At 37.3% G+C, this 27,845-nt stretch overlaps 1 protein-coding gene across 1 annotated transcript in view; it reads left to right on the top strand.

The window, feature by feature from the left end:
• DOP1A (DOP1 leucine zipper like protein A) overlaps positions 1-27,845 on the top strand; it is an 88,257-nt gene that overhangs the window by 18,660 nt on the left and 41,752 nt on the right. Inside the window, exons 2-13 of the mRNA XM_080934478.1 lie at positions 4,047-4,237; positions 5,838-6,019; positions 9,941-10,111; positions 12,211-12,400; positions 15,648-15,746; positions 20,355-20,454; positions 21,390-21,472; positions 22,511-22,619; positions 23,684-23,804; positions 25,514-25,633; positions 27,099-27,213; positions 27,567-27,596. Of these exons, the coding sequence (XP_080790604.1) occupies positions 4,100-4,237; positions 5,838-6,019; positions 9,941-10,111; positions 12,211-12,400; positions 15,648-15,746; positions 20,355-20,454; positions 21,390-21,472; positions 22,511-22,619; positions 23,684-23,804; positions 25,514-25,633; positions 27,099-27,213; positions 27,567-27,596 (1,458 nt within the window). The 5' untranslated portion in view covers positions 4,047-4,099. The remainder of the gene's footprint in view (positions 1-4,046; positions 4,238-5,837; positions 6,020-9,940; positions 10,112-12,210; positions 12,401-15,647; positions 15,747-20,354; positions 20,455-21,389; positions 21,473-22,510; positions 22,620-23,683; positions 23,805-25,513; positions 25,634-27,098; positions 27,214-27,566; positions 27,597-27,845) is intronic.

A 27,845-nucleotide genomic window follows, 5' to 3' on the forward strand; every position in this document is an offset into this window, starting at 1 on the left:
AAATGTACCACAATTTTTGTAACCATTCATCTACTGAAGGACATCTGGGTTCTTTCCAGCTTCTGGCTATTATAAATAAGGCTGCTATGAACAATGTGGTGCATGTGTCTTTGTTGTATGTTGGAGCTTCTCTGAGGTATATGCTCAGAAGTGGAATAACTAGGTCTTCATGTAGTACTATGTCCAATTTTCTAAAGAACCACCAGACTGATTTCCAGAGTGGTTGTACCAGTTTACAACCCCACCAACAGTGGAGAAGTGTTCCTCTTTCTCCACATCCTCAACAGCATCTGCTGTCATATGAATTTTTGATCTTAGCCATTCTGGTTTGTGTGTGGTGGAATCTCAGGATTGTTTTGATTTGCATTTCCCTGAGGGCTAAGGATGTTGAGCACTTCCTTAGATGCTTCTCAGCCATTCGATATTCCTCAACTGAAAACATTTTGTTTAGCTCTGTACCCCATTTTTTAATAGGCATCTAACTTCTTGAGTTCTTTGTCTATATTGGATATTAGACCTCTATCAGATGTGGAGTTGGTAAAGATCTTTTCCCAATCTGTTGGCTGCTGTTTTGTTTTCTTGACAGTGTCCTTGGCCTTACAGAAACTTAGCAATCTCTTTAAGTCCCATTTTTCGATCCTTGGTTTTAGAGCACAAGCCATTGGTATTCTGTTCAGGAAATTTTCCCGTGCCTACTTTCTCTTCTAATAGTTTCAGTGTTCCTCGTTTAATGTGGAGATCTTTGATCCACTTGCACTTGAGCTTTGTACAAGGAGATAAGAAAGGGCCTATTTTCATTCTTCTGCATGCTGAGTGCCAGCCAGTTGAGCCAACACCATTTGTTGAAGAGGCTGTCCTTTTTCTATTGAATGTTTTCAGCTCCTTTATCAAAAATTAAGTGACCATATGTGTGAGGGTTCATTTCTGGATCTTCTAGTCTGATCCATTGATCAACCTGCCTATCTCTGTACCGGTACCATGCAGTTTTTAACACAATTGCCTTGTAATATAGCTTGAGGTCAGGGATGGTGATTCCCCCAGATGTTTTCTTGTTGTTGAGAATGAATTTTGATATTCTAGGTTTTTTGTTATTCCAGATGAATTTGCAAATTGCTCTTTCCAATTCTATGAATAATTGAGTCGGAATTTTGATGGGGATTGCATTGAATCTGTAGATTGCTTTTGATAAGATGGCCAATTTTACAATGTTGATCCTTCCAATCCATGAGCATGGGAGATCTTTCCATCTTCTGAGATCTTCTTCAATTTCCTTCTTCAGAGATTTGAACTTCTTGTCATACAGGTCCTTCACTTGCTTAGTTAGAGTCACACCAAGGTATTTCATATTGTTTGTGACTATTGTGAAGGGTATTTTTTCCCTAATTTCTTTCTTAGCATGTTTGTTCTTTGAGTATAGGAAAGCTACTGATTTGTTTGAATTAATTTTATATCCAGCCACTTTGCTGAACTTGTTTATCAGCTGTAAAAGTTCTCTGGTGGAAGTTGTGGGGTCGCTTAAGTACACTATCATGTCATCTGCAAATAGTGATATTTTTACTTCTTCCTGTCCAATTTGTATCTTTTTGATTTCCTTTTGCTGTCTAACTGCTCCAGCCAGGACTTCCAGTATTATGTTAAATAGGTAGGGGGAAAGTGGGCAGCCTTGTCTAGTCCCTGATTTTAGTGGGATTGCTTCACGTTTCTCACTGTTTAGTTTGATGTTGGCTATTGGTTTGCTGTATATTTCTTTTATTATGTTTAGGTATGGACCTTGGATTCCTGTTCTTTCCAAGACTTTTAACATGAAGGGGTGTTGAATTTTGTCAAATGCTTTCTCAGCATCTAAAGAGATGACCGTGTGGTTTTTTTCTTTGAGTTTGTTTATATGGTGGATTACATTGATGGATTTCCATATATTAAACCATCCCTGCATCCCAGGGATGAAGCCTACTTGATCATGGTGAATAATCGTTTTGATGTGTTCTTGGATTCGGTTTGCATAAATTTTGTTGAGTATTTTTGCATCAATGTTTATATGAATATTGGTCTGAAGTTCTCTTTCCTTGTAGGGTCTTTGTGTGGGTTAGAAATGAGTGTTATTGTGGCTTGGAAAAATGAGTTGGGTAGTGTTTCGTCTGACTCTATTTTGTGGAATAGTTTGGAGAGTATTGGTAGTAGCTTGTCAATAAATGTCTGATAGAATTCTGCACTGAATGCATCTGGTCCTGGGATTTTTTTGGTTGGGAGACTTTTGCTTTGGCTGCTTTTTAAATTATTTTTTAGAAGGCTGTTTACCTCTAGGTCATAAATTTTACTTCTATATTTTCTTCTAAGAATTTTACAATTCTACATGTCATATTTAAATCTATGATTTTTAGGTTAATTTTTGTACAAATTTGAGGAAGAGTTATTTACTTATAAGTATTATATGAGTTATATTTAAAAAGAATATTATTGAAGAAATGTTTCTTACTCCATAACTGTCTTAGCAGCCCATGAGGCCTATTCTTAGACCTTCCTAGAGGCCTAGTCAAGCTGGTAGGGAAAGATGCAGACAGAATTTAAGCTAAAAATGTAAAACCTGGAAAAGACCTACAATCACTTCAATTAAATTCTTGCTAATAATTATCTATTGTGATATAACAACCCTCAAACTCAGTGGTATATGAGAGAAAACTTTCTGCTGTACATCTGAATGAATTTGAAAGACTTGGCCATGTGTATTACTGATTTAGAAATCTCATATAGAGTGACATCCAAGTGTCAGTTGGGTCTGCACTCAACTCTAGACTTAGCTGATGACAGATGAAGTATTTAAAATGACTCACTCTCATGGTGGTGACACAAAGCCTCAGTTCTTCATTATGGGTTCAACTCCTAAGGTGTCTTCATGATATGGCAGCTGCCTTGACCCAGATCTAAGCTCTCATAAGAGTCTTTAGAATCTCAAGTGCTTTTTGTGACCTATTGCATGCTGCCGTTATCTCTTCTGCCTTACTGTTATAACTAAATTTGAGTCTAAACTGTGGGACTGGAGGACTAGGCACACCCTTAGAAAGGAATATCTTTGAACTATCATATATTTGTGTCTGTTATACCCAAAGTCAGTTTCGGTTCTAAATAGCTGATGCTCCTTCATACTACATGCCCATTATTAGTTAATACAATGAATCTTTAAAATAAATGTTTTTAGTTCCATCCATTTGCCTGTGATTTTCATGAAGTCATTGTTTTTAATAGCTGAGTAGTACTCCAATGTGTAAATGTACCACACTTTGTGTATCCATTCCTCTGTTGAAGGACATCTGGGTTCTTTCCATCTTCTGGCTGTTATAAATAAGGCTGCTATGAACATGGTGTTACATGTGTCCTTGTTATATGTTGGAACACCTTTTGGGTATATGCTCAGGAGTGGTATAGCTAAGTCCTCAGGTAATACTATGTACGCTTTTCTGAGGAACCGCCAGACAGATTTCCAGAGTGATTGTACCAGCTTTCACTCCCACCAACGATGGAGGAATGTTCCTCTTTCTCAACATCCATGGAGGAACCCATGGCTCCAGATGCATATGTAGCAGAGGATAGATAGCCTTATCTGGCATCATTGAGAAGGGAAACCCTGTGGAGGATCAATGCCCCAGCATAGGAGAATGCTAGGGTGGTTTGGCAGGAGTGGGTAGGTGGGTGGGGGAGCACTCTTATAGAAGCGGGGGGGGGGGGGTGGAATAGGAGGTTTGTGGAGGAGAAACCAGAAATGGGGATAACATTTGAAATATAAATAAATAAAATAACCAATAAATAAATACGTATATAAATAATAATAACACTATTGAAGAAAATATTTTGTAAAATAAAATAATATAGATGTTTTTCTCCTTTGGTTTTTCTTTTTTTTTTTCCTATATCCTTGATATGTCCAATTTAAATTTAATTAGAATGCTTCTGTTAAAGAATCTATAAAATTAGTTATTTGTTTTGTAATGAGACTTTATGAACCCACTTCCATACTTCCTTTGTAACTTTGGTTTCTCTGGAATCTCTTATAGAGAAGGATTTTGCATGTCTTTGGAACTGGTCTCTAGTAGAACACAGTGGGAGAATGAACACAGAAGAGCTAGAGTTATTGAGTGACTCCAAATACAGAAACTATGTAGCTGCAATTGACAAAGCACTAAAGAATTTTGAGTACTCCAGTGAATGGGCAGATTTGATATCAGCACTTGGAAAACTCAACAAGGTATGCTTTTCTTATCCATCTTCCATTTAGTAAAGAAATGAAAATCAGAAATATATTTATGCCTATTTATACAAGAGTTAGCTAAATCTTGAAGTAAAGACTATAAAATGTAACTGAACCTCCGCTTTCATAATTGGCATTTTACTTCATGAGTTCATCTGTGTAGTCAGGCATATTACATACACTTTAGCAGGTGTTGATTGAAGAAACAATAGCACTTAGAAGATGCAACTATTATTATTATTGGTACCTGTAAAAACACAGACTTGATACTGTGAGGGTAGTTTTTGTAATTGAGCATCAGTTCTGGAGTTCCTGGCACCAAAACGAAAAGCTGTAAATGGAAAGTAATAAATACAATTTCCTTTTCTAATGGTGTAAGTGCAGCAACAAGACACACTTCATGCCTAGTCAAGCCTAGTTACAAAGACCTGTTACAGAGGCACTTTTAAATATAGTCCCTAAGCCTTAGAATTTGACTTGGAATGAGCCTTGTTCCATAGTCTGCTTTTAGTCGACTTCCCATAGAAAAGCCACTGATCGGCTCTCACGCTTCCTGCTTTGACCCAGTTTTGTTCTAATTTCAGTCAAACATCAAACAGCTTCTTGTGTCACTCTTAGGAAAGAAATCTTAACATACTCAGCAAAGAAAATAGATTGCAAGATCTTTGTCCTTTTAGTATAAGAAAAAAAGTCTTCATTTCTACCGTGCTAAAGGTTTGCCTTAAAATGGCTTCTGTGCTGCACAAGTACTTCCAACATTTACCATGTGAGTTTGAAAAACTTCATCTCACTCTAATACTATGGGAAATATGACTTCCTTCCAGGAAGCCAAGGTTTTTCCTTGCTGAAAGATTGCTAAAAGTCCCATTTTGAACGCCCATTTGGGAACTAATTTCAACAGCAATTCTTTGTATGATTGGACTAATTAAGAACATAATTAGTTTCCTATACATTAATCAGTATTAGTGAAAACATTTTATTGTATCCAAATAACAAAAGTAAGATGCTTAGATTATAGATGATGCTAATTTAAAACGTGGTAAGACAACCTATGCAGACACACACACACACACACACACACACACACACACACACACACACAGAGCGAGAGAGAGAGAGAGAGAGAGAGAGAGAGAGACAGAGACAGAGACAGATGCACGTGGAGACACACACATTTGTTTATGTAGTCAAAACCTATTTTGGTATGAATTTAATTACTGGCCACTCTATTGCTGACTTCTCTACTATATTGCCTTTGGCAGTCAGTTTCTCTCTCTCCCTCCCCCCTTCTCTCCATAAGCCACCCTGGGGGGGGGGCACCCATGAGTTTCTGTCTCTTGACAGATAGAAAAGATTTACAAAAAAAAGATTGGTGCCTTTATTCTCTATACATTTTGTACAAATTATTCTTTCATTAAAAAAATACAAATTTGTTAATTATAATAGTAACATTTTAACAATATAATCTTTTCAGTTTCCTTTTTAATTTCCAATATATACTGATAAAGTTTTTAAACATTTCTATAATAATTTTAATAAAGAAATAGTAATAAAATGAGAAATTTTTCTCAGTTTCATTAAAATTATTTTCTTCAAGGTTTTACAAAATAATGCCAAGTACCAGGTAGTACCCAAAAAGCTGACCATAGGCAAACGCCTAGCTCAGTGTCTTCATCCAGCATTACCAGGTGGAGTTCATCGGAAAGCACTTGAAACATATGAAATCATCTTCAAAATCATTGGTCCTAAGCGACTTGCCAAAGATCTTTTTTTATATAGGTAAGAGTAATTTTATTAATTATGTACAATATAAAAATATATTTTTAGCTAGGTAGGGTGGTACATGCCTTTAGTCTCAGCACTTGGAGGCAGAGGTAGGCAGATACCAATGAGTCTGAGACCAGCCTAGTCTGCACAGCTAGTTCAGACCAGCCTAGTCTACACAGCTAGTTCAGACCAGCCTAGTCTACACAGCTAGTTCAGACCAGCCTAGTCTACATAGCTAGTTCAGACCAACCAAGACTGCATAGTAAGACTCTGTCTCCAGTATGTATTTATATATATATGTGTGTGTGTGTGTGTGTGTGTGTGTGTGTGTGTGTGTCTAAACTGTTTAACCTTTCTACAATAAAATTTAAAAATTTGAAAAATTGTTGCTTATATAAATGTCAAATATTTGAATTAAGTGCTTTAGACAAAAGTAAAACCTTTCTCTTTCTTTAAGTGGTGTTTTTTTCTTAGCATTCATAAAAGTTGTCATTCAAAACTGTTGACACTAGTAAGGCATTGCACCTGTTTGAAGTTGGCAGGTAGCTGAGGGGAAAATACTTTGTTTCTCAATAGCTTTAATGTTGTAAACCATCCTTTGAGCATTGTTTCTTTCGGCTTCTCTGAAATGACATTTTCTTTAATCCTTTTTATTGTCTTTTACCACCCTTTCCTCTTCCACCCCAACTCAATATCTACCATTTCTTAGGACTCTCTTGGTTCTGGAACTGATTGTGTCCTCATTTTATATTGTCTTGTTGAGCAAGCATATCCACACCATATATGTTTAAAGTATATACTGTGATGACATGAGGTATATACTCTAATGAAGCAGATTCACATAATCCCTCGTTGCACAGATATCTGAACCTTTCTTGCTTTTGACTTTTAACCTACATCTCCATATTTTCTCCCATGCTGATAACCTTGGTTTGTTTTTTAGAAACTGAATTCAAATGGATGTCTCAAGTGCTGCTCCTAGCTTTAAACTCTGCTTAGTCATGAAATATGTGTGTGTATTTAAAAGACACTAAAACTTTACCTATTTAAAAATAAATCTACCCTTCTTATATACACTTCCTTCCTTGTACTAAAGGTCTGTAAAAGGTACAACCGTCAATCAATCCTTTTGCACAAGCCTTAAATGTGAGTTGCACATCTTGTTAACCCTGCCCATATTATCCTACCTCCTGTGCAGGCCCCCTGGAAGTTCTGTCTCTGGTTAAGAGTGTAGTTATCAGACTAACTGTTCTTAGAACACTTTTTAAAATTCTTTTTGTCCTCATTTGCAAAAATTGAAATGGTATTATTCATTTATACAGAAATGATACTATTCATAATATACAGGAAGTTCTTACAACAGTGTACCCAGTAACCTACACATTACCCCGATGTGTTTCCAGTACATCTGTCTACCTCACTGGCAGCTGCCAGTTCACATGAGCATCATCTTTACTCTAGGCTTTGTCACTGGCTTAATACTGATGGAGCCTCTGTCCTTAGCTTCATTTGTTTGTGTGTGTGTATGAATTTATTTTATTTATTTATTTATTTATTTATTTGCTTATTTAATGTATATAAGCACCCTGTAGTTGTCTTCAGACACACCAAAAGAGGGTATCAGGTTGTGAGCCACCATTTGGTTGCTGGGAATTAAACTCAGGACATCTGGAAGGGCAGTCAGTGCTCTGAATCACCGAGCCATCTCTCAAGCCCTGTCCTTAGCTTCTTATACTCTGTTCTTCACAGTATTAGAATAATCCTTTTCAAATAAATTAAAGAAATTATGTCATGTGTGACTTCTAAGATTTCATGTATTGGATTGATACAAGTAATGTCAAACTAAGTTTATACAGAACACAGAACATAGATCATCTGTATGATTCCCAGTTTTGTGAGGATTCTTCTCCGTTGGCAAGCTCTTCTGTGGACTTCAGCTTGCCATTTGCTAGGCCAATGAACTGATTGATGACCCAATAAGATTGCTTCCAGTGCTTAAACTATGAGCAAGTTCAGGCCTCCAGAACTTGTGACTGATGATCTACATGTTGTGGTCTATACAACTCACTGTTTAGATTCAATTAATTTGCTAAAGTAACTCATAGAATTCAGAGAAACATGGTCATTGGTTATCATAAAAATATTTTAAAGTACACAGATACACAAATGAAGGGCCTAAGGACAGGAGTTTCTCTTCCTAATTGAGAGTTTCAGTATATCACCTTTTGAATGTAAATGAGTTCCTGATTACCCCTACATAGTTACTGTCCTGGATACTTCATTGCATAGGCAAGATTAAAGCATGAACAACCATTAAAAACATGATAGACCAAAAAAAAAAAAAAAAAAAAAAAAAAAACATGCTCAAGTGCTAAATGATACCACGCTGAGCAGGGAAGCCAGCATGGTCAGCATCCACCTTCTGTTTATTTTAATACCTCTGCGTGACATTACTTCTTAACAGGTTTAAGACTTTTTTTGAAATGATAATCTTCTGATTAACTGCCAATAAAAATAGATAAGTGTTTCTTTACAGCTGCATCCAAATCATGACAGGGAAATATTAATTTCCACATTCTCTCTCTAGAAAAAGAAAGCCCAATTTTTATAATCAGGTTTGGGATTTAAAAAAAAAAAAAAAAGGAGAAACTGATTTTTGAATCCTAAAATACCATAACAAAAACAAAAGGGTTGTTTTTTGAACTTTTTTGTTGTTGTTGTTGCTTTTTAGTACATTGGGTTGGAAGCAAAGATGTCAGCTTCAGTAGAGAACAGAGAAAGACCGAAATTGAGGAAACAGAGTTGTCAGTTAGCCTAGCTCAACTGAACATGACTTCTACTTCCCACATGAAACAAGGAGTGTTTTGAGACTCCATTCATCTTCAAAGCACTGCCTGAGTGCACAAGGATTCACAGAGATCCACTTTATTCTTAAATATAGAAAAGCTGGCAGTTGGGATCTTCTGTTCCCAATACTCACAAATAGTTCAAACTTAGTAATCAGTATTCTAATACAGCACTATTTACTACTTTAGGAAATCAATTGGGCTCTAATCCTAATCTAATTAACAGGTTAGTTTCAACTCATTAAGGAACTGACAAATTGAGGGCTGAATGTTTAAGGATCCTCCAGCGTGTCATATATAAGACTGTAGGGCTAATGTCTTTGGGCACAGGACGGGCAAAGGCCTGGAGTCTACAGAGGGCATGGAAGGTTCTCAGAGGAACAGAATGGCTGAGTTAGGAGTTCAAGAATGGAATGAGTGAGTGCGCACAGGTTGTACAGTGTACGCAGCAGCCATCGGGTAGAAATGTTCAAACTGTTGGCAGGAAATGTATGAGACATTTTTCATGAATGTTCTAATTTCATACACGTTTTTAATTCTATCTGTTAGGACAAGGGGATGAAAATATGGCAGTCTCTGCTAAGTAATTACAAAGATGAGATAGGAAGAATTTACTCAGGAACTGACTACAAGGGGAACCTGAAGAGAGAACCTAGCCATTGGTTGATGGTTGGAGGAGATTTGTTTTGTTTTCTTTGGTTTTGTTTTGTTTGAGACAGGGTCTTTGTACATATCCCTGACTATGGTGGAACCATAGTAGACCAGGCTAGCCTTGAATTCACAGAGATCCACTTTATTCTGCCTCCTGAGTACTGGGCATGTACCACCACACATGACTCTTGGAGGAGACATTTTTTCAGTAGGTGCAAACATCACTTCTAGAAAAATATATAGCTTATGGCCAGCTAATAACAGATACCATATTTTAAAATATTAGTTATAGAGGAGAAAGGGCAGACTCCTGGAAAACATAAGAATTTCATCATTTGCTGTAAACTGTTTCATCAGAATATATGATATACTTACATAAGAATTAATGTTGGTGCTGTTTTACTTCTTTCATTTTTTTTTCATTTTTTTTTAACAGTTCTGGGTTATTTCCTCTTCTTGCCAATGCTGCTATGTCTGTAAAACCAACACTGCTCAGTTTATATGAGATATATTACTTGCCTTTGGGGAAAACTCTGAAACCTGGTCTCCAGGGATTGCTGACTGGTATTCTTCCTGGCTTAGAAGAAGGATCGGAGTATTATGAGAGGTAATGGTATTTGCTTCTCTTTGGTATTACAAATTATGAATTAGTCAGAAACCATCTTAACTTGTGTTTTAATATCACAAAATTAATTGCTCTAGATGTATCAACATAGTACATTAAGATTTCAGTAGCATAGGACTGGAGATGCGGCGGCCTGGCAATTAAGAGAATTGGCTACTCTTGCAAAAATGTAGCTTGGATTCCTAGCGCTCAAGTGATAGTTCACAGCTATCTATAATTCTGGTTCCACTGAATCTGATGCCTGCCTGGGCACCGGGCATTCATGTACTATTGCATACATGCATACAGACAAAGCATTCATGCACACATTAAAAAAATAAAAATTAAAAAATTATTGGAGCTAGAAATGTGAGGGTTAGGAGCACTTGCTGCCCTTCCAGAGAACCTGAGGTAGAGACTCAGCACTCACTTGGCGGTTCATAACTATCTGAAACTCCAGTTTCAAGGGATTTAGCATCCTTTTCTGGATTCCATAGGCATTAGACAATTAAGTGGTACACAGATATACATTCAGACCAAACAGACATACATATAAGACTTCAACAGCAATAAACTGTTACAAAGTACTTTATTTGAGCTTATGAACACTTTTTATGTTTTCTAATTGGGGTCCATTTCTTCACCTGTAAATGAAACAATACCTGTCTGTATGTTGCTGTTAGCAATCAAACCAGTCCAGTGCTTAGTACATGTAAATCACTCAAAACTTATAACCCATATTTAAAATAATGGTGTGACAGATTAACAAACAATGACTAGTGTAAAGTGGGTTCCTGTGCCAGCGTGAGGAGACTGCTACATGGGAGGAAATAGCCTCGCACCAGTGCACTGCTTTTCACTAGCTTGAAGATGGAAGTTGATATGCAGTGTTAAAGAAGAGGGTCTGTTCTGTGTGGGAGCCTATTGCTTTTAAGAGCTAATAGCTATACACAATGTGTGATACAGTATGAATCTAATTTTGAAAATACTGGATTATCCTTATAGGATACAGAGAAAAGGGAAGATGTAGTCAAAACTTAACAGCATAATTTGCTTTTCAAATGTTTTCTTTATTGTCATTATTATCATGTGTCTGTGTGTGCCTGGTGTGTATGGAGGCCACAGGACAACTTTGTGCAGTGATGTCCTACCTTCATGTAGGCTCCAGGGAAGGAAATGTGCTCCACTGGCTTCCGTGGCAAGTGCCTTTATCCCTAAGACATTTCTATGGCTCATGTCGTCTGCTTTTATTACTTTTCCTATTTGTTTATACTTCTAGAAGTATAATATAAAGGTAGTTCATTTAGTTTAGAAAAAAGTTTTAAAGTATACTCTTAAGGGAAGTACAGAATCAGTAACATTTAATGCTATTAGTTCTATTTAAAATTTAAAATAGAAATTAAATAATCTTTCTGGCTGTAGTACCCTATTTATGTTTTGTTATATATTCCTTATAAGTACTATAAAAGGGTTCATAAATGTGTTATTTTAATGCATTGATACATTGAGGTCAGAAATGAATGTTATTTTTAAATCAACAACTGAAGTCATATGGCTTTGCTATACTATACTGTAATATAATAGACTTCTGTATATTGAATTGTTTATCTTGTTTAAAACAAGAGTCATTCACTGATGACCTTGGTTTGATTTTTGTCATAGATCTAATTCTGTTATATTATTGTGAATTACATGTTGTGATTGCCAAAAGAGGTATCTGGAAATGTTTTAAGGTTTTGTAGATGTCAACATAGGTATTAGGCTAAGATGGATTAACTGAATATGTTGCTTTATTGCTTACTGTACTTAGCCCAGTGAGGTAGGCAGTGCTGCAGTGCTGTTCTCTCCATTTTACAGATGGAGACTGGGTTAAAAGGCTTAGATTTTTTTCAGTTAATACACTGCAGAAGCAAGACTTGTACCCTGTTCTCTGAACATGAAGTGTATTCTTCCAGACTGGCTGGAAGAATTGTTTCCAGAGTGGAGCTCATAACTGTGCTGTGGATGCTGTCCATTATTTTGGAAGAGAATGATGGTTGATGACTTTTCTCTGACACTGGATGTTTCCTTTCTTGTACCCTTCCTTCTGTTGTGTGCTCCAGAACAAACACACTGCTGGAGAAGGTTGCTGCCGCTGTGGAGCAGTCAGCATTCTACAGTGCCCTGTGGGGCAGTCTGCTCACCAGTCCCGCTGTGCGCTTGCCTGGAATCACATATGTTCTGGCCCATCTGAACAGGAAGCTCTCTATGGAGGATCAGCTGTATATAATTGGCAGTGACATTGAGCTCATGGTGAGTTGACATGCCACAAGTGTTTCCCTGAAGCCAGACATTCCAGGCTATTCTGAGGATCATGCCATGAGCAACATTCCTGTTTTCATCACAAAAAACTACCAGCCAAAATGCTAAATAATTTACTAATATTTTTAAAGATTAATTTTTCATGAAAAGACATTATTGCTTATACCTATTACTTTTCATTCAAGCAAATCTATGATTTTAATTATTCCTGTTTTGTTTACTAATAGACAACTGTTACCAAAGCTACATTTATTATTATATCCCGAAGTGGACCTTCTCTCCAGTCTTACTTTTTCTTATTAAAAAAGATGTAATTTAGACAAAGTGATATAGAGCTGAATTCTGGAAAAAGAAAAAAGACACTGACTATATTCTTATCAGTTCCCAAACTGGCAGCAAAAGGAAATAAATTTAGGATGTTTTAGTCTTATAATTGGCAAGGAATTCATTTTCAAATGTTCTATTTTTTTATTAATCTTGTTTTCCATATTATGATATGACTGATACTTTTATTTATGTGAGCACACTGTAGCTGTCTTCAGACACACCAGAAGAGGGCATTGGATCCCATTACAGATGGTTGAGAGCCACTACATGGTTGCTGGGAATTAAACTTGGGACCTCTGGAGGAGCAGTGAGTGCTCTCCAGCCTCCGATATAACTGATATTTAATGTACAACTTTGGTTAAAATTAGTTAAAAATTACGTGCATTCACTAAAATTGGGCCATCTTTACATACATGAATATTTTTAATTTATTATTTTACTAATTTACATTCCAAATGTTGCCCTACCCCCCCCCACCCCCCGCTATTTTTCCCCTCCCAGAGTTCATTACCCCATCCTCCCTATTCTTTTCCTCTGAGAGGGAAACTCTCTCCCTGGGGCATCACGTCTCTACAAGATTAGGTGCATCCTCTCCGAATGAATCCAGACAAGGCAGTTGTCTGCTGCACATGTGCCAAGAGCCTCAGACCAGCCCGTGTATGCTTTTTGGTTGGTGGTTTAGTCTCTGGGAGCTCCCAGGGGTCTGGGTTGGTTGGCACTGTTGTTCTTCCTGTGGGGTTGCCATTTCCTTCAGCTTCTTCATTCCTTCCTCTAACTCTCCTATAGAGGTCCTAGACCTCAGTCCAATGGTTGGCTGTGAATAGCTACATCTCTCTCAGGCAGCTGCTGGTAGAGCCTCTCAGAAGACAGACAGCCATGCTAAGCTCCTGCAAGCACAACATAGCAGCAGTAATAGTGTCAGGGTTTGGTGCCTGCCTATGGGATGGATCCCAAGTTGGGCTGGTCACTGGATGGCCTTTCCTTCAGTCTTTACTCCATTTTTGTCCCTGTATTTCTTTTTACACAGGAGCAATTCTGGGCCAAAAATTTTGAAGGTGGGTTGGTGACTCCATCCTTCTACTAGGGGCCCTGTCTGTCTACTGGAGGTGGTCTTCTCAGGTTCCTTCTCTCTACTGTTTGTCCTTTCGGCTAATGTCATCCCCATTAAGTCCTGGGAGCCTCTCACATCCCAGGTCTCTGGGACTTTCTAGAAGTTCCCCCACCCGCAGCAGCTGCTTATTTCTATTCATTCTCTTAGACTTCAGGGCTTCTCTTCTGCTCCCCCCATACCTGATCCTGCCCCCCCCCTTTTCACCTCTACCTCCCCTCTACTACCCAGGTCCTTCCCTTTCTCTGCCTTCCATGTTTATTTTGTTGCCCCTCTAAATGGGAATAAAGCATCCTGACTTGGCTTTTCTTATAACACTTCTTATGGTCTGTGGGTTGTATCATGAATATTCTGTACTCTTTGGCTAATGTCCACTTATTCGTGAGAACATACCATGTCTGTCCTTTGGGGTCTGGGTTAACTCACTCAGGATGATATTTGCTAGTTCCATCCATTTGCCTGCAAAATTTATGATGTCCTTATTTTTTTTTTAATTGAACAACTTTATTTTAAAAAAAACAAAGATAAATGTACAGATTTTAAGCATTTTTGTATAAAAGTATATGAATACATTTTTTTCAGTACTTGATTTTCTTTAAAAGTTTGATAGTATGCATTAAGATCTTACTAGTTACAATGAGCGTAAAGTACATGTACAATAAGATGTAACCTGGAAATAGTCAAAGTTTTCTTGGTGTGTAAAGATTAAACATAATAATTTTTCATTTTCTTTCTTTTTCTTTTTGGCCTTTGTTTTTTCTTGAACTTCACACAGTCTGTGAGTTGTTTCTGGGGTATTCAGAGCTTTCTGGAGTTAGTATCCAATTATCAGTGACTGCATATTATGTCTGTTCTTTTGTGACTGGGTTACCTCACTCAGGATGATACTCTCTAGATGCAACTATTTTCTTAAAAATTTCATAAAGTCATTGTTTCTGATAGTTGAATAGTACTCTATTGTATAAATGTACCACAATTTTTGTATCCATTCATCTACTGAAGGGATGTCCTCATCTTTAATAGTTAAATAATATTCTATTCTGTAAATGAACCTCATTTTCTGTATCCATTCTTTAGTCAAGGAACATGTGGGTTACAGTTTCCAGTTTCTGGCTATTAAAAATAAGGCTACCATGAACATAGTGGAGCACATTTCTTGTGGTATGGTGGGGCATCTTTTGGGTATATGCCCAAGAGATGTATGGCTGGGTCTTCAGATAGAACTATTTCTAATTTTCTGAGGAAGCTTGGTTTCCAGAGTGGTTGTACCAGTTTCCCCTCAGTTTCCTAACCACTACTATAAAAGAGACTCAGAAAATTATATTACCCCCAAAATCACTAAACCCCTGTGGTCACTCCTTTCCTATGGTCACATCCTTGAAAATATTGGTCTGTTTTCTGATTTTAGTTTCACTCCATCTAGACTGTTAACAGATGTTGAATCATATCGTGGGTGTGGCTTATTCACAATTTATAACACACTTGAGATTAGTCCATGCTTCTGTGTGTGTTGTCATTTGTTCCTTTGCTTTATGTTGACAGTGCCACAGCTAATCAGTCAACAGGTATTTGACTTGCATCCCACTTGGTGCAAGTGTGAGTAAAGCTGCTATGCAACATTTGCACAACCATGCTGTGTTGACATGTAATGGGCATGGGGTAAAAAGTCATTGATACTGACATTAACATTTGTATGCTGTAGCACTCTGTAATTAGCACAGGTTTTATTTTCTCTGTTTTAGAAACAGATGAAAAGTTACCAGGGCAACATTTCCCAGGATGCTAAAGGCTTTCTTATTTCAGGTAGAAGCAGTAAGTACTTCAGTGCAGGACTCAAGTGTACTTGTACAGAGAAGCACGCTGGACCTCATCCTCTTCTGTTTTCCATTCCATATGAGTCAGGTAAAGCCTAATGCTAATGTCATCCAAGTGTAGTTGTTTTAAAGGTACTGTATTAAAATATTTTCTTTATATAGAAAATAGTTCCTTTTTGGTGAAGTAGAAATGTGAATATTTTAAAGAAAAATACTGAACTATTTGATAAAAATGTCATAACTGAAGCAGTTTGCTTTATGTTTCAAAGCATTTTTAAACTTTATAAATCGGGGTACTTATTGCTAACTCTAAATAAGCGGAGTCTTGAGACCCAGGCCTTACAGTCAGCTACCAGACAAGGTGCCATCAGACTCCAGCTTTGGTGGACCCCAGCATACATGCCAGAACTTTAGGGGAGTTAGCCATTGTTTGAGAAGCAAATATTTAGTGTCTGTGCCATTTGCTACAGATTTCACTGTAGATAAAAGCAACTGACCTGACAAATCACTAGAGAAGTGTTTTATTACTGGGACCTAATCTAATTAGTCTCCTTAATTTGAAAGAAATATGCTGTGAAAATTAAATTACTTCTCAGTGAGACATTTAGTGCTGGTGACACAATGCTGGTTCCAGCATTGAGGAAGCTAAGGCAGGAGGATTGTGAACACAATAGTGAGACCTTGTGTCCAAAAAGGAGGAAACAAAACCATTGTGTCCTTGCTGGGGAATAGCCCAGAGGCATCAGGTCCTGAGTTCAATCTGTAGCCCACAAATAATGTGGGCTTTTTTTTTCCTAATGTTGTTAAATATCTGTCGAGAGAGTAGAGAAAGCCCATTTTAGGACATATTAATCCCTTCTGTATTCACATACTTATTTTCCACACTGAAAACACTTTAACTTTCAGTACAACATGCATTAACTATGCTTATCATGATGTAGATTTCTGAAACATTCCTCCTAAATTGAAGTTTTATAACCTTTACCACTTCCTCTATTCTTTTATACTTGAGTTCTCTCCTCAGGTAAAATGGGGAGACATTGGTGCTTTCAGGATTTTGGGATAGTGCCTATAACTTGCATGACTATTAGTGAGGAGATAAAGCATTGGAGTTCTTAAATTTTTGGTTGCATGATGCTATTGGATGGCTTAAAAATACTAAGAGTTTAAACATTTTCCTGATGTAAGTTAGTGCTAATCATGTAATTTTAAAAATACTCTACTAATTAATCTCAAAATAATTGTTATCTTACCAGCATAAATAACATTTTGTAAAAGAATATATACCACAAAAAAAGAAATTATTAAGAAGCAATTTCATACTTTTTATCAGTCTCATTAAATAGCTGGCATAAACGCAAAAATGAAAGCTATATCTGCTTTTTGGTTGATGTGTAGTTCGAAAATCAAGGAGTTATTAATATTTTCTGCTAATAAGTACAACTCTTCTTTGATATTATACCAAAGCTAATCTTAACAGTTAATTGCAATATGTAAATATAAATCAACTTTGAGTGCTATGTTCTGTTACAGTCTGCTGGTCTAGCTGGTACTTTTAGTTCATATGTGATTTTGTAACATGGAGTTTGGTTATTTAGAAAATGCTGGTATACTCAATTGGTGAGATTTTTCATATATAGACCCACTTCACCATGCTCAACTCAACATTTGTATTAAGTGGTATTTGTTGCTACATGTACATGTAACATTTTCCCATCACTGTTGCCTGACATGAAACACCCTAAGGGTGGTTTACTTTAGCTTACTCTTTCACAGAGATTTCAGTCACCATAACAAGGAAGGGATGGCAGCAGAAGGAGCAGTCTGTGTCAGTGGGACTTACTGCAGCAACTGTGCACTCGAAGTCCAGATCCCACTCACCCACCTCCACCATGTCCCTCAAAGTATAAGATGAGCCTGGAGCCAGGTGTTTCTGATCTAAGCCATAGCACTTTAAAAGCAGTAACCTTATTATTATATTTAATTTAATGTGTGTGTGTGTGTCTGTGTGTGTGTCCACAGCACTTACATGGAGGTAGGAGGACAAGTTGCACAATTCAGTTTTCTCTGTCAACATTTATGAAGATCATGTAGCTTGTCAGGGTTGGCAGCAAGCACCTTTACCTACTACCCATCTCACTAGCCCCAAACCATAACACTTTGTTAGTAAAAAGAAGAAAAAAAAATTTAGGGACTGAACCCTCAGGCTTGGTCCTATTTGCCCATTGTTTGTTGGGGTCCAGTCTGATCAGTTCTCCCTGAGCTGCTCCCAACCCTAGGGTTTAATCCAGATTGCGCATCCTGTGCACCTGCCCAGTCTGGTTAGCTGCCTGACTTTAACCCATTCATGCCACATCAGCCTACAGGCCTTACCCCAGGTGCTCATCCAGTCTGCCTTAACCTAGAACCCACATCTGGACATGTGTCAAGGCTAGTAAGTCATTGGAACCTAGCCTGCCTGCAATATCCCCAACCCTCAGGCTGTTCATAAGTGGCATAGCCTGTTCATTATCCTAGGCAGAAGTGTAGCTCTTACCCTTCCCAACTGGTCAGATCATGGGTGCCTCACCAAACTAGTACAGACTGAGCACAACCTACACCCAGAGCTTATGGAGCATCGTGAAAGAGGGGCGGAAAGACTCGAAGAGCCTGAGTCTTACATATTGGGAAATGCCAACCCAGCAAAAGAAAGAAATACATCTAGATAGTCTTATGGTATATTCTTTCTTATGTAACTACTTTTCACCCTGTAGTGTACCTAGGGATCACACTAGACACATTTTTTAGCTTACTGACACTATCTACAAAGAATGGACATGTGTCACCTGAGCATGGCCTGTCTTAAAACACCTCACCTATTGCTAATTCTGGAGATAGCTCCCTTTCTATATCAGGAAGATTGTATAGAGAAGCCTCACTTTGACTAAGGAAAGGTCAGCTCCCTTCCAGATGAGGCACTTCCCAAGCATTTCTATTTGACTATGCCTTAACACCTTAAGAGGCATGGGTTATTTTGTTATTTTCATTTTTAGTTGTTTAAAGAGAATTTCACACAATGCATTTTGATCCTATTCATGCCTTCAACTTTAAGCCCATTCAGCTCAGTTTGTGCTGCACATATACTCCTGATGTGTTGCCTTTCACTAAAGCAGGGTTGACCTACCAAACCAACCCTTAAAGGAACCTGACTCTCCTTTCCCAGACACTCAGTTGCCAACAGCTGCAGCAAGGAGAGGGGAGGTGGGTCCAGAGTCCCATCCCTAGATCTTTTTTTTTAATTATTTTATTGGATATCTTCATATTTACATTTCACATGTTATCCCCTTCCCCACCTTCCTCCTATCCCTCTTCCCCCTCAACGTGTCTAAACGAAGGTGCATCCTCTCCCAATCACCCTCTCCACCTCAGTACCTTGACATTCCCCTACATTGGGAAAACGCACCCTCACTGGACCAAAGGCCTCTTCTCACATTGATGCCAGACACTGCTATCCTCTGCTACATATGCAACTGGAGCCATGGGTCTCTCCATGTGTGCTCAGTTGTTGGTATTTTAGTCCATGGGAGTTGTAGAGGGTTTGGTTGGTTGATAATGTTGCTCTTCCCATGAGGTTGCAAACCCTTTAAGCTCCTTCAATCCTTTCTCTAGCACCTTCACTGGGGTCCTCGTGTTCAGTCCAATGGTTAGCTGCAAGCCATCCCTAGATCTACTGGCCATTGATAGCAGTCAGGTCCCTGTGTATATAATAGTTTTACATTGGTCAGTTTCCAACATCTGATCTTAAGATGCCAAGATTCTATATTTAAGTGATTACCTAGTGATATTCTTTTAACATTTGTGTTTAGTGTGTGTATGTGTGTATGCACACTTGCCCACTTGCTCTTCAGTTGCACATATGGAGATCAGAAGACAACTTTTAGGAGTAGGTTCTTCCCCTTCACCTCAGAGTTCTAGGCTTGAACTCAGGTCATCAGGTTTGTATAACAAGTGTTTTAACTCACTGAGGGCCTGGGTAATATTTTAAAGTTAATGACAGATTTATTAGGTTCTTCCCATCCTTCTTTTAAACTTTACATCTTTTGATTGAAATAGGATTTTTAGTCATTTTTTTAAACATCAGATTAAAGCTAGCGAAAAACAAATCTGGAAGAAAAAATTAAAGCTATTCATTAGAACAAAAGGACTTTATTTGGATTTTGTTTGTGGTTTTCCCATGTTTGAAATACTGCAAGTAGAATTAAAAAAACAAAAAACCAGACTGAATTGTGAACAGTGTCCTGAAGACTTTAGAGCCCGTTAACAGTGCTGAATAGCTAAGGAGATGATTCCCACTATCTGTCCTCTTTACTGTCCTCCTTTGTGTAGTTTCAGCTATAAAACTAAAGTGGAAGACAGGCAGGCAGAACAGAAGATCAAGATGAAAGTTGAGTGTCATCCTTTCCTGCCTAGGGAGCTTGGACCCAGACTTGCTTTTTGAGACTATCCAAAAAGAAACTGAGAGTCATGTTCCCATTCTTCCTTTTTCCTCGAATGTATATTAGAAGTAACAGCTCCTGTATTTGAAAGTTTAGATAAAGCAATGTTATATAGCAGCTGATGTTATCGGACACTGATGTTCAGAGCAGACTTGAAGGCATTCAATTAGGAGAGTAAACACAATATTATGCCTAAGTATAAACTACATTACTCTTTTCAGGCCACCCGACCAGATATGATCAGGATCTTGTCAGCAGCCCTTCATGTAGTACTAAGGAGGGATATGTCCTTGAACCGAAGACTTTATGCATGGCTTCTTGGTAGGTAATTAATGAGTATGCTTATAATTGACAAACAGGAAAAAAAGAGATTTGTCATGTATAATCTCAAATTGTATGAAGAAACTAAACATTTATGTATAAATGAACAATAAAAAATAAAAAATGTGCTAGAAAGATGGCTCTGTGCTTAAGAGTATCTGCTGCTCTTCTAAAGGACCAGCCTACAAGGGCACAGTACATACACACGTGCGCGCTCGCGCGCGCGCGCGCACACACACACACACACACACACACACACACACAAAACAGGAGGAGGAGGATGGTGACCAACCCAGGTGGAAGAACTAAGGATGAAATTTTTGAACAAATTTCAGAAGCCTATTAATTGAACCAACTATTTTAATCCATAAAGTCATGTTCACTTTAACAGGATTTTTTCCTCTTATAAATTTCTGTGATTATACTTAATGTTAGTTTATTAAAAAGAATAATAGTCAAAATTATGACAAACTTCCAAAACTTGGAAGTCACCAACAAATCCTAAGTAGTAAGTACTACTGTCTCCCAGGTGACACCAGTATGACACTGCACTTAGGCCATAGAGCATCCCATGCTCATCATCTTCAGCCTTTGTAGGAGCGGTTGCCTGTCCTCACAGCCCCTTACTAGAGAGGACACTTGATACCTTACCGCGGGTATTGCAAATCATCAGTTTTTTCACTGTAGCATTTGGGGTAAAATAAGATAATTCTGGAAGGATTCTATTAGACTCATCTATTGAATTGGTTTCCCTTTATTAAACTATCTAAAATGGTCTCTCTTGCTGACAATGAATGGGCTACTAATTGGGTAAGTGTTTAGTGCTGTTTTTGAGATATTTTAGCATTTAGTGAACAACAGTGTTAAGGCTTCCATTTTAATTACTTTTGTGATTTATTCCCATGGAGGTTTTGATAACAACGGTGCTATCATAGGACCCAGGAGCACACGACACAGTAATCCTGAAGAACATGCCACTTACTATTTTACAACCTTTTCAAAAGAATTGTTAGTCCAGGTAACAGCTGTTTTCATTATTCTTTGTTTACCTTCCATTGAAAAAACCTAAGACAAAGTCCTGCTTTAACTGAATTCATGATTGAAGAAGTCAAGACAATTCAAAAAGATCCAAAGAATATCTGTAATACATGTATAGCTACTGCAAAATGGTGATCATGGCTGAACTCCATAGGAGGACAGCTTTGTGAAAGGTGGGTCGTTTCAAAGACTTCCCAGGACCTAAATTTCCTATGAAGCTCAGGTGGTTAGGCTTTTGCAGGCTAGATATGGTAAGACTGCAACTCACATAGAAACATTAAAATTACCCATTTATTTCCAAATATATTTATTTAAGATGCCTCAAAATATTCTAACAGGATGTATTAAGAAAACAAATGATTGCTCAAGCATTTTTTATTTATGTATTTGATTTTTGAAACAGGATCTTGCTGTGTAGGACAATTGACCTTGAACTCATGATCTACCTGCTTCAGCTTCTAAAGTGCTGGGATTACGGTGTGCACCACCATGTGCATCTTGAAGCATTTTTAAATAAAGGAAATTGTACATTGAAATTTAAATAACTAAGAAGATGATTGCATACCAAATCCCACAGTGATAAGATGGCATAATTGAAATTTATGTCCAAAACTTAAATGTCCACATCTAGAGGGTCAACACTCAAACTCTCAATACACTTCTCTTGATTTCCCTTTTTGTTCCAGTGAAACTTCATGATCCAGATTGATGATAAACACTTGTAGCCCCAGCACTCAGAGGACTAAAGCAGGAGGATGACTGGTTTGTTGTCAGCCCAGTCTTTATAGTGAGGCCTCATCTCAAGAATAAATAACAGACTGATAGTGAAAATAACTTAACTATTGTGCTTTCTCCTAATGGATGAGTTGGTATCTTTCTTCCTGACACAGGAAGAAGACAGCAATCAGAATAGCACAGAGCATGTGAATCTGTATTTCAGATGGATGTAGTTAAAAATTGTTTTTATTAAAAATATCACTAGTTTCTAAGTCACTAGTATGCTTTTCTTTTTTTAAAGGCCATGGTGGGAATCTTACAAGTGAATGGATCTGGAGAAGAAAGCACTCTCATGCAGGATCTAAAACCTTTTCGTATTTTAATCAGTTTATTGGACAAACCTGAACTAGGTAATATTTGCTGCTGTCCCCAAACATGAGGCGGCATATCCTTTTGAATTGGTTCATGATAAAACTAAGATGAAGACATTGGAAATTTTGCTGTATTTTGAAATTGGTTTTAAAGATAGATTCTTGACAATCTCTTTTCTGAGGTTACAGGTGTGCCGCTGGCCTTTGTGTCAGCATAATACCTATATTTACACTGTGGGAGGCAACAAAGTCATTTTTTTAAAGATGTCATCTCAGACTCTCAATCTGAAATAGAAACATTTTATCTATAATAATTAACTTGTACTTCATACAATTTAAGAGCTGAAACAGAAATATGAGTTATATATTTCCTTCATAGCCTTCTTGTTGCTGTTCTGTACTTTCCTTCATTGTATTTATTATATATCAGATCTACTAGAAAATTAACTGTCGTGTTTAACATAAATTAAGAAAAAACAATTTTTTGCTTTTTGCTAATATAAAATATATAAAATTGCTATTATTAGAGTGTTTTAGCACATGTGTTATAAATCAACTCTTAAAAGTGAAATCTTTAAATATGAAAGTAGCAAATGTGAAGAAATTCAACAGGGTCATTTTTTAGGTGTTCTGTGACTGATGAATCTGAGAGGGTTTTTAAAGAATAGTGGGAACTGTGACACAGACAGATTTATCCCTCTGAGTTAGAGAGTTACTTAGCAACAGCACTGGTGTGGACAGGTATCTTATAAGCTGCACAGTGCATCTTGCAGAAGTTTCCAACTGTTCAGACTGTCCTGTGAGTCTGGTGTTTTCCTTTGGGATGAGTAAACTAAAGAGCCTGTCAAAGGTAACAGAGATTGAGCCAAATCAATTTCCTGATTTCTATTAATGTGACCCTCTACTTTAAATAGACATTTATCTCACTATGTACTATTAGACCATATTTTAAAACATAGAGTTCAGTTTAGCTTCTAGGGGTAAAGAATCCTTTCTTAAAGTACTTTTACCAAAGCATGCTTCAGTTGGATCATTCTTCAAGTCATCATGATTTGCTAGTATTACATTATTTCTGCCTATAATTTACTGTATATTAATTTTAGGACCTGTAATTCTAGAAGATGTTCTGATTGAGGTATTTAGAACTTTGTATTCTCAGTGCAAAGCAGAATTGGATCTTCAGATGGAACCACCCTTCAGCAAGGACCATGCTCAGTTAAGCAGGTAGGTTACTAAAACTTAGGCAAGACACAAAGATGGCCTCATTTATTAGTGCTTATGAAAAGTACTCTACTATATGAATTCATATAATGACATTATTAGTAATGACTAATAATAATTAGTAATTTTACTCTAAAATTTATATTATGATAAAATTATCACTTTCATAGTATGAAGTATTATAATTAATTATACTCATTATTCAAAAAGCTACTTTAAACAAGGCAGTAATCATTATTTGATTACTTGATTGATTCTTAATTATACCAGTTCGGGAAATTGATGTTGAATAGTTGGGCTGACAAGATGGCTGAGAGGTTAAAGAAAGACACTTGGCTCCAAGCATGACTCTTGTGTTCTGTCCACTGGTTCGTATCCTCTAAATTGTTCTCTAACCTCCTTATGCACATGTCATACACACAGAAACTAAATGAGCACATGTACAAGTTTAGCAGGAATAGCTGTCCATAGTTAATATGAAAATAATAACCACAGAAAATTTAGTTTATAAATTCATAGGAGACTGATACATGTCAGGTAATGAGACTTGGACTTGCTGACAAAGTCTTTTCCCGTTCTTCTGTGTTAGGTGGATCACTTCTTTTCTAGTATTGCTGTAATAGGACAAAGGTTCTCGACTACAATTGTGTTTTGGTTTGTTTTATTTTTCACTAATTCTGCCTTTCATTATTGACTCTTTGGTAGTAACTGGGTAATACCCTTAACTTGCCTAAAGCATACTTCTATATGTATATAAAACACACATATATGATTTCTGATGATATATCTCTCACTTTTTTGTTATAAAGTTGTACTCTGTACTTGAGAATTTGCATTCTCCTAGGAGTGTATTAGTTCCTTTGTTCCTCCCTCACAGCTGTGCTGACAGGGTTTGTATAATAAAATCACTCTGCTTTGAGAGAGGATGGTGGAAAATAGGTAAGAAATAGGCCAGAGGGTAGCCATTTGAAGTAATGTCATTTGTTCCTGAGAATCTCTGTAATGAGCAATTTACAGTAACTATGCGTAAAGGAAATTGTTTTCTTTTTTCTTGCTATTGCTCAGATGGGACCTGGATAGTCTACCACTGAGCTATACACACAGCACCTTGCTGGTTTTCAAGCTAAATTTTATCATTAACTAGTCAAAACCTGGTCCTAATTTACCATTTGAAAGAAAATCCTGATGAGCATAGAAAAGCCAACAAGATTCCATAGCAGGAAGTCTACTGAAAGCACGTCACAATACAGTGTAGATGTGCCAACAGAAACAAAAAGTCTTGATGCCATATTAACAACTGCACACTTAAGAGTCCCCAAGGAAGCTCAGGGTTGTGAAAGCTCAGCTCCCTCTGGCCATGGGAGGCATAGGCAGAAGATTCTCAAGCACAACTGTCTTACTTAGGACAGCAGCACATCTCAGAAGGGGAAGAGGGAACCTGCCTTTCCTGGTCTCTTATGGGTTATTCTGCAGAGTGTATTAAACAACTTCTGATTATCATTCTTGTGAATTCTACAAACTCAAGTTCTCAGAAGTAGTTCTATGTAACATAATAGAGTGGCACTAGATAATGTCACCCATCATTGCAGTCTGCCTCCAACTCAGCAATATTCTAGCAACTGTGTAGTAAAATGGACCGCTGTAATGACGCTGCACTCAGTTTTGAAAAACACGTTAATATTTCTACTTGTTCGATTTCTTTTCTTTTTTAGTAAATTAAGGGAAAACAAGAAAACAGCTGAGCTAATTAAAACTGCGAATCTTCTCTTTAATTCCTTTGAACCTTATTATATGTGGGATTACATTGCACGCTGGTTTGAAGAATGTTGTCGGTAGGTTAACTGCTTCATTTATTACAGTTTGTAATCCAAAGCTAATGTTTCGCTTTTTAAAATGTTCTTTCATATGTTTTACTCCTACTGAAAACTGTTAAATACCCATAATCTAAATTTACCTTGTCAATCTAGGATATAAAGGTCACTGGTCATATAATGTTAGAATTACAAAAGAGCTTAGAAGTGATTATTCATTTAGCAGTATGGATGAAAGTATTTTTCTGGCCTGTGGAGAAGAAAGCAGTTTGCATCAGCACACTTTCCAAAAGTATTTTTACTTATTAATAGAAGTGCTGTGTGTTTTCACAGACTTAGAAGCATCCCATATTGTCACTCAGTGAGAGCAATAATAAATACTTCACACCTTAGAATAGAAAGCTTGAAACATGGTCTAACATCCCTAGGGTACTAGTGAAGAAGAGTGAAGTCTCTATTTCAACTCTAGCCCAGTTGTTTTGCAACCTAATTAACTTTTAAAGCATGAGGACCATGGAGTCAAAAAGTAAGCATATCCAATCTTGAGTCTAGAAGCATTTAGACTGTAAATGTATGAATCCCTTTAGTTATTCAGAGATTTACTTGTCTAGATGTTGAGGACCCAGTTGGAGCATTGCACTAGGTATACTACAGAGTCCTAGGCATGCCAGGTAGTCCCTGACCTTGGGGACTTTAGGACAGGTAAGACACATATATGTCTGCCCCAGGAATAAATTAAAAGTTGAAAATGCCTCATAAGTTAAGGTATAAGGATGAAGAGGATTTATGAGTATCTTTCCCACCTTGCTATACTCTGTGTTTTCCACACATACATCTACCGTTCTGTATTAAATATTCTATATTCACAACACACACCCTGCTTTTTAAGCTAACGTGAACTATGTCTTGAACACTAACTCCCTTTTGTGCTGCTTAGCTTCACTGTGCTGTTCTTGATACCTCCTCTGTCCTTTTGGATAGTCCTGTGGAGGGTCACTTGCCTCACAGTAGCCTTCACTCCCTCAAACTACTCAGAACCTGCTGTCCCCACACTATATCCATCAGTCTTACTTCATTCTCTACCTGCTTTTGTTTCTTACTGCTCAAAGATTGGATAGTTGTGTCTTGAGACTACAGGGTGTAACAGCAATCTAGCATAGCACATTATAAACCAAGTGTCTCAGCTTAGAAATCAAATTTTTAAAAAACATCAGTTTCTACAAGGAGACACATCCACAGTTACACAGTACAAATCTCAACAAGCTTATTATATTCAGAACACTTGGAATCATGGGATGCAATTATAGGGACCTGATTTGGAGAATTTTTCATGGAAGCAATGTGTCCGTGTCCTGGAACATCAAGAATGAATATTAATGTTTTCCAATCTTGACTTGAGTCCTATTTGTTAAGATGGTGAGGTAGTCACATGTTTTCCTACCATATGATAGTGTGTTGGATAAAGTCATTTTTCTTTCCTTTTTAGGAGGACATTGCATGCCAGACTTCAGGTTGGGCCTGGAGACAGTAATGATTTGTCTGAGTTTCAACTGACTAGTTTCTGCTTATTGGTGGATTTTTTGTTGGATATAGTCTCCTTGGTAAGGCTATCTTGTTAAAAAGTAAAACAAAGAATTTTAAGAGCATAGTTTATATATTTAATGTTGAATGCAAATATCATCTATAGATAAATTCCATCTTTAAAACTAAAAGGTCTTTTTGACATAGCTTTTCTCCATAGCATTTTTAAAATGTTCTTGTTTTCTACTTAGCATGTATGTATAGAATACATGGAATCCACTTCCTAATTGCATGCTGTAAAATCTAATGTTTACTGGGTGGAATTCTAATGCTGCATTTGTATTTGTTAATAATTCCTTCTATTACGTGAAGACTGTTGGAAATATTTTTCCTGTGTTTTCTCTCCTCAACTCTTTGCTTTCTCATTTTGAAGCCTACTAGAAGTATGAGGGTGCTGTGTCAGGTATGGCATCCAGCCTGTTTTTATTTTGACTGATTTTATTCACTTCCACTAGAATCTAAGTAATATAGCACATAAAACTGGGGTATTCAATTATATATGCTTGATGTACTTGGATTGATAATTCGTGGGGGTGGGGGGATATTTGATGATGTGTTTCCCCATATCTGTGCCTGTGGACACTGGAGTCAACATTGGGTGTGTGTTTCTTAATCACTCTCCACATTACTTTTAAGACAGAGCCCTGAAGCT

The sequence above is a fragment of the Micromys minutus genome (assembly GCF_963924665.1).
Source record: "Micromys minutus genome assembly, chromosome: 21".
NCBI classification, from domain to species: domain Eukaryota; kingdom Metazoa; phylum Chordata; class Mammalia; order Rodentia; family Muridae; genus Micromys; species Micromys minutus.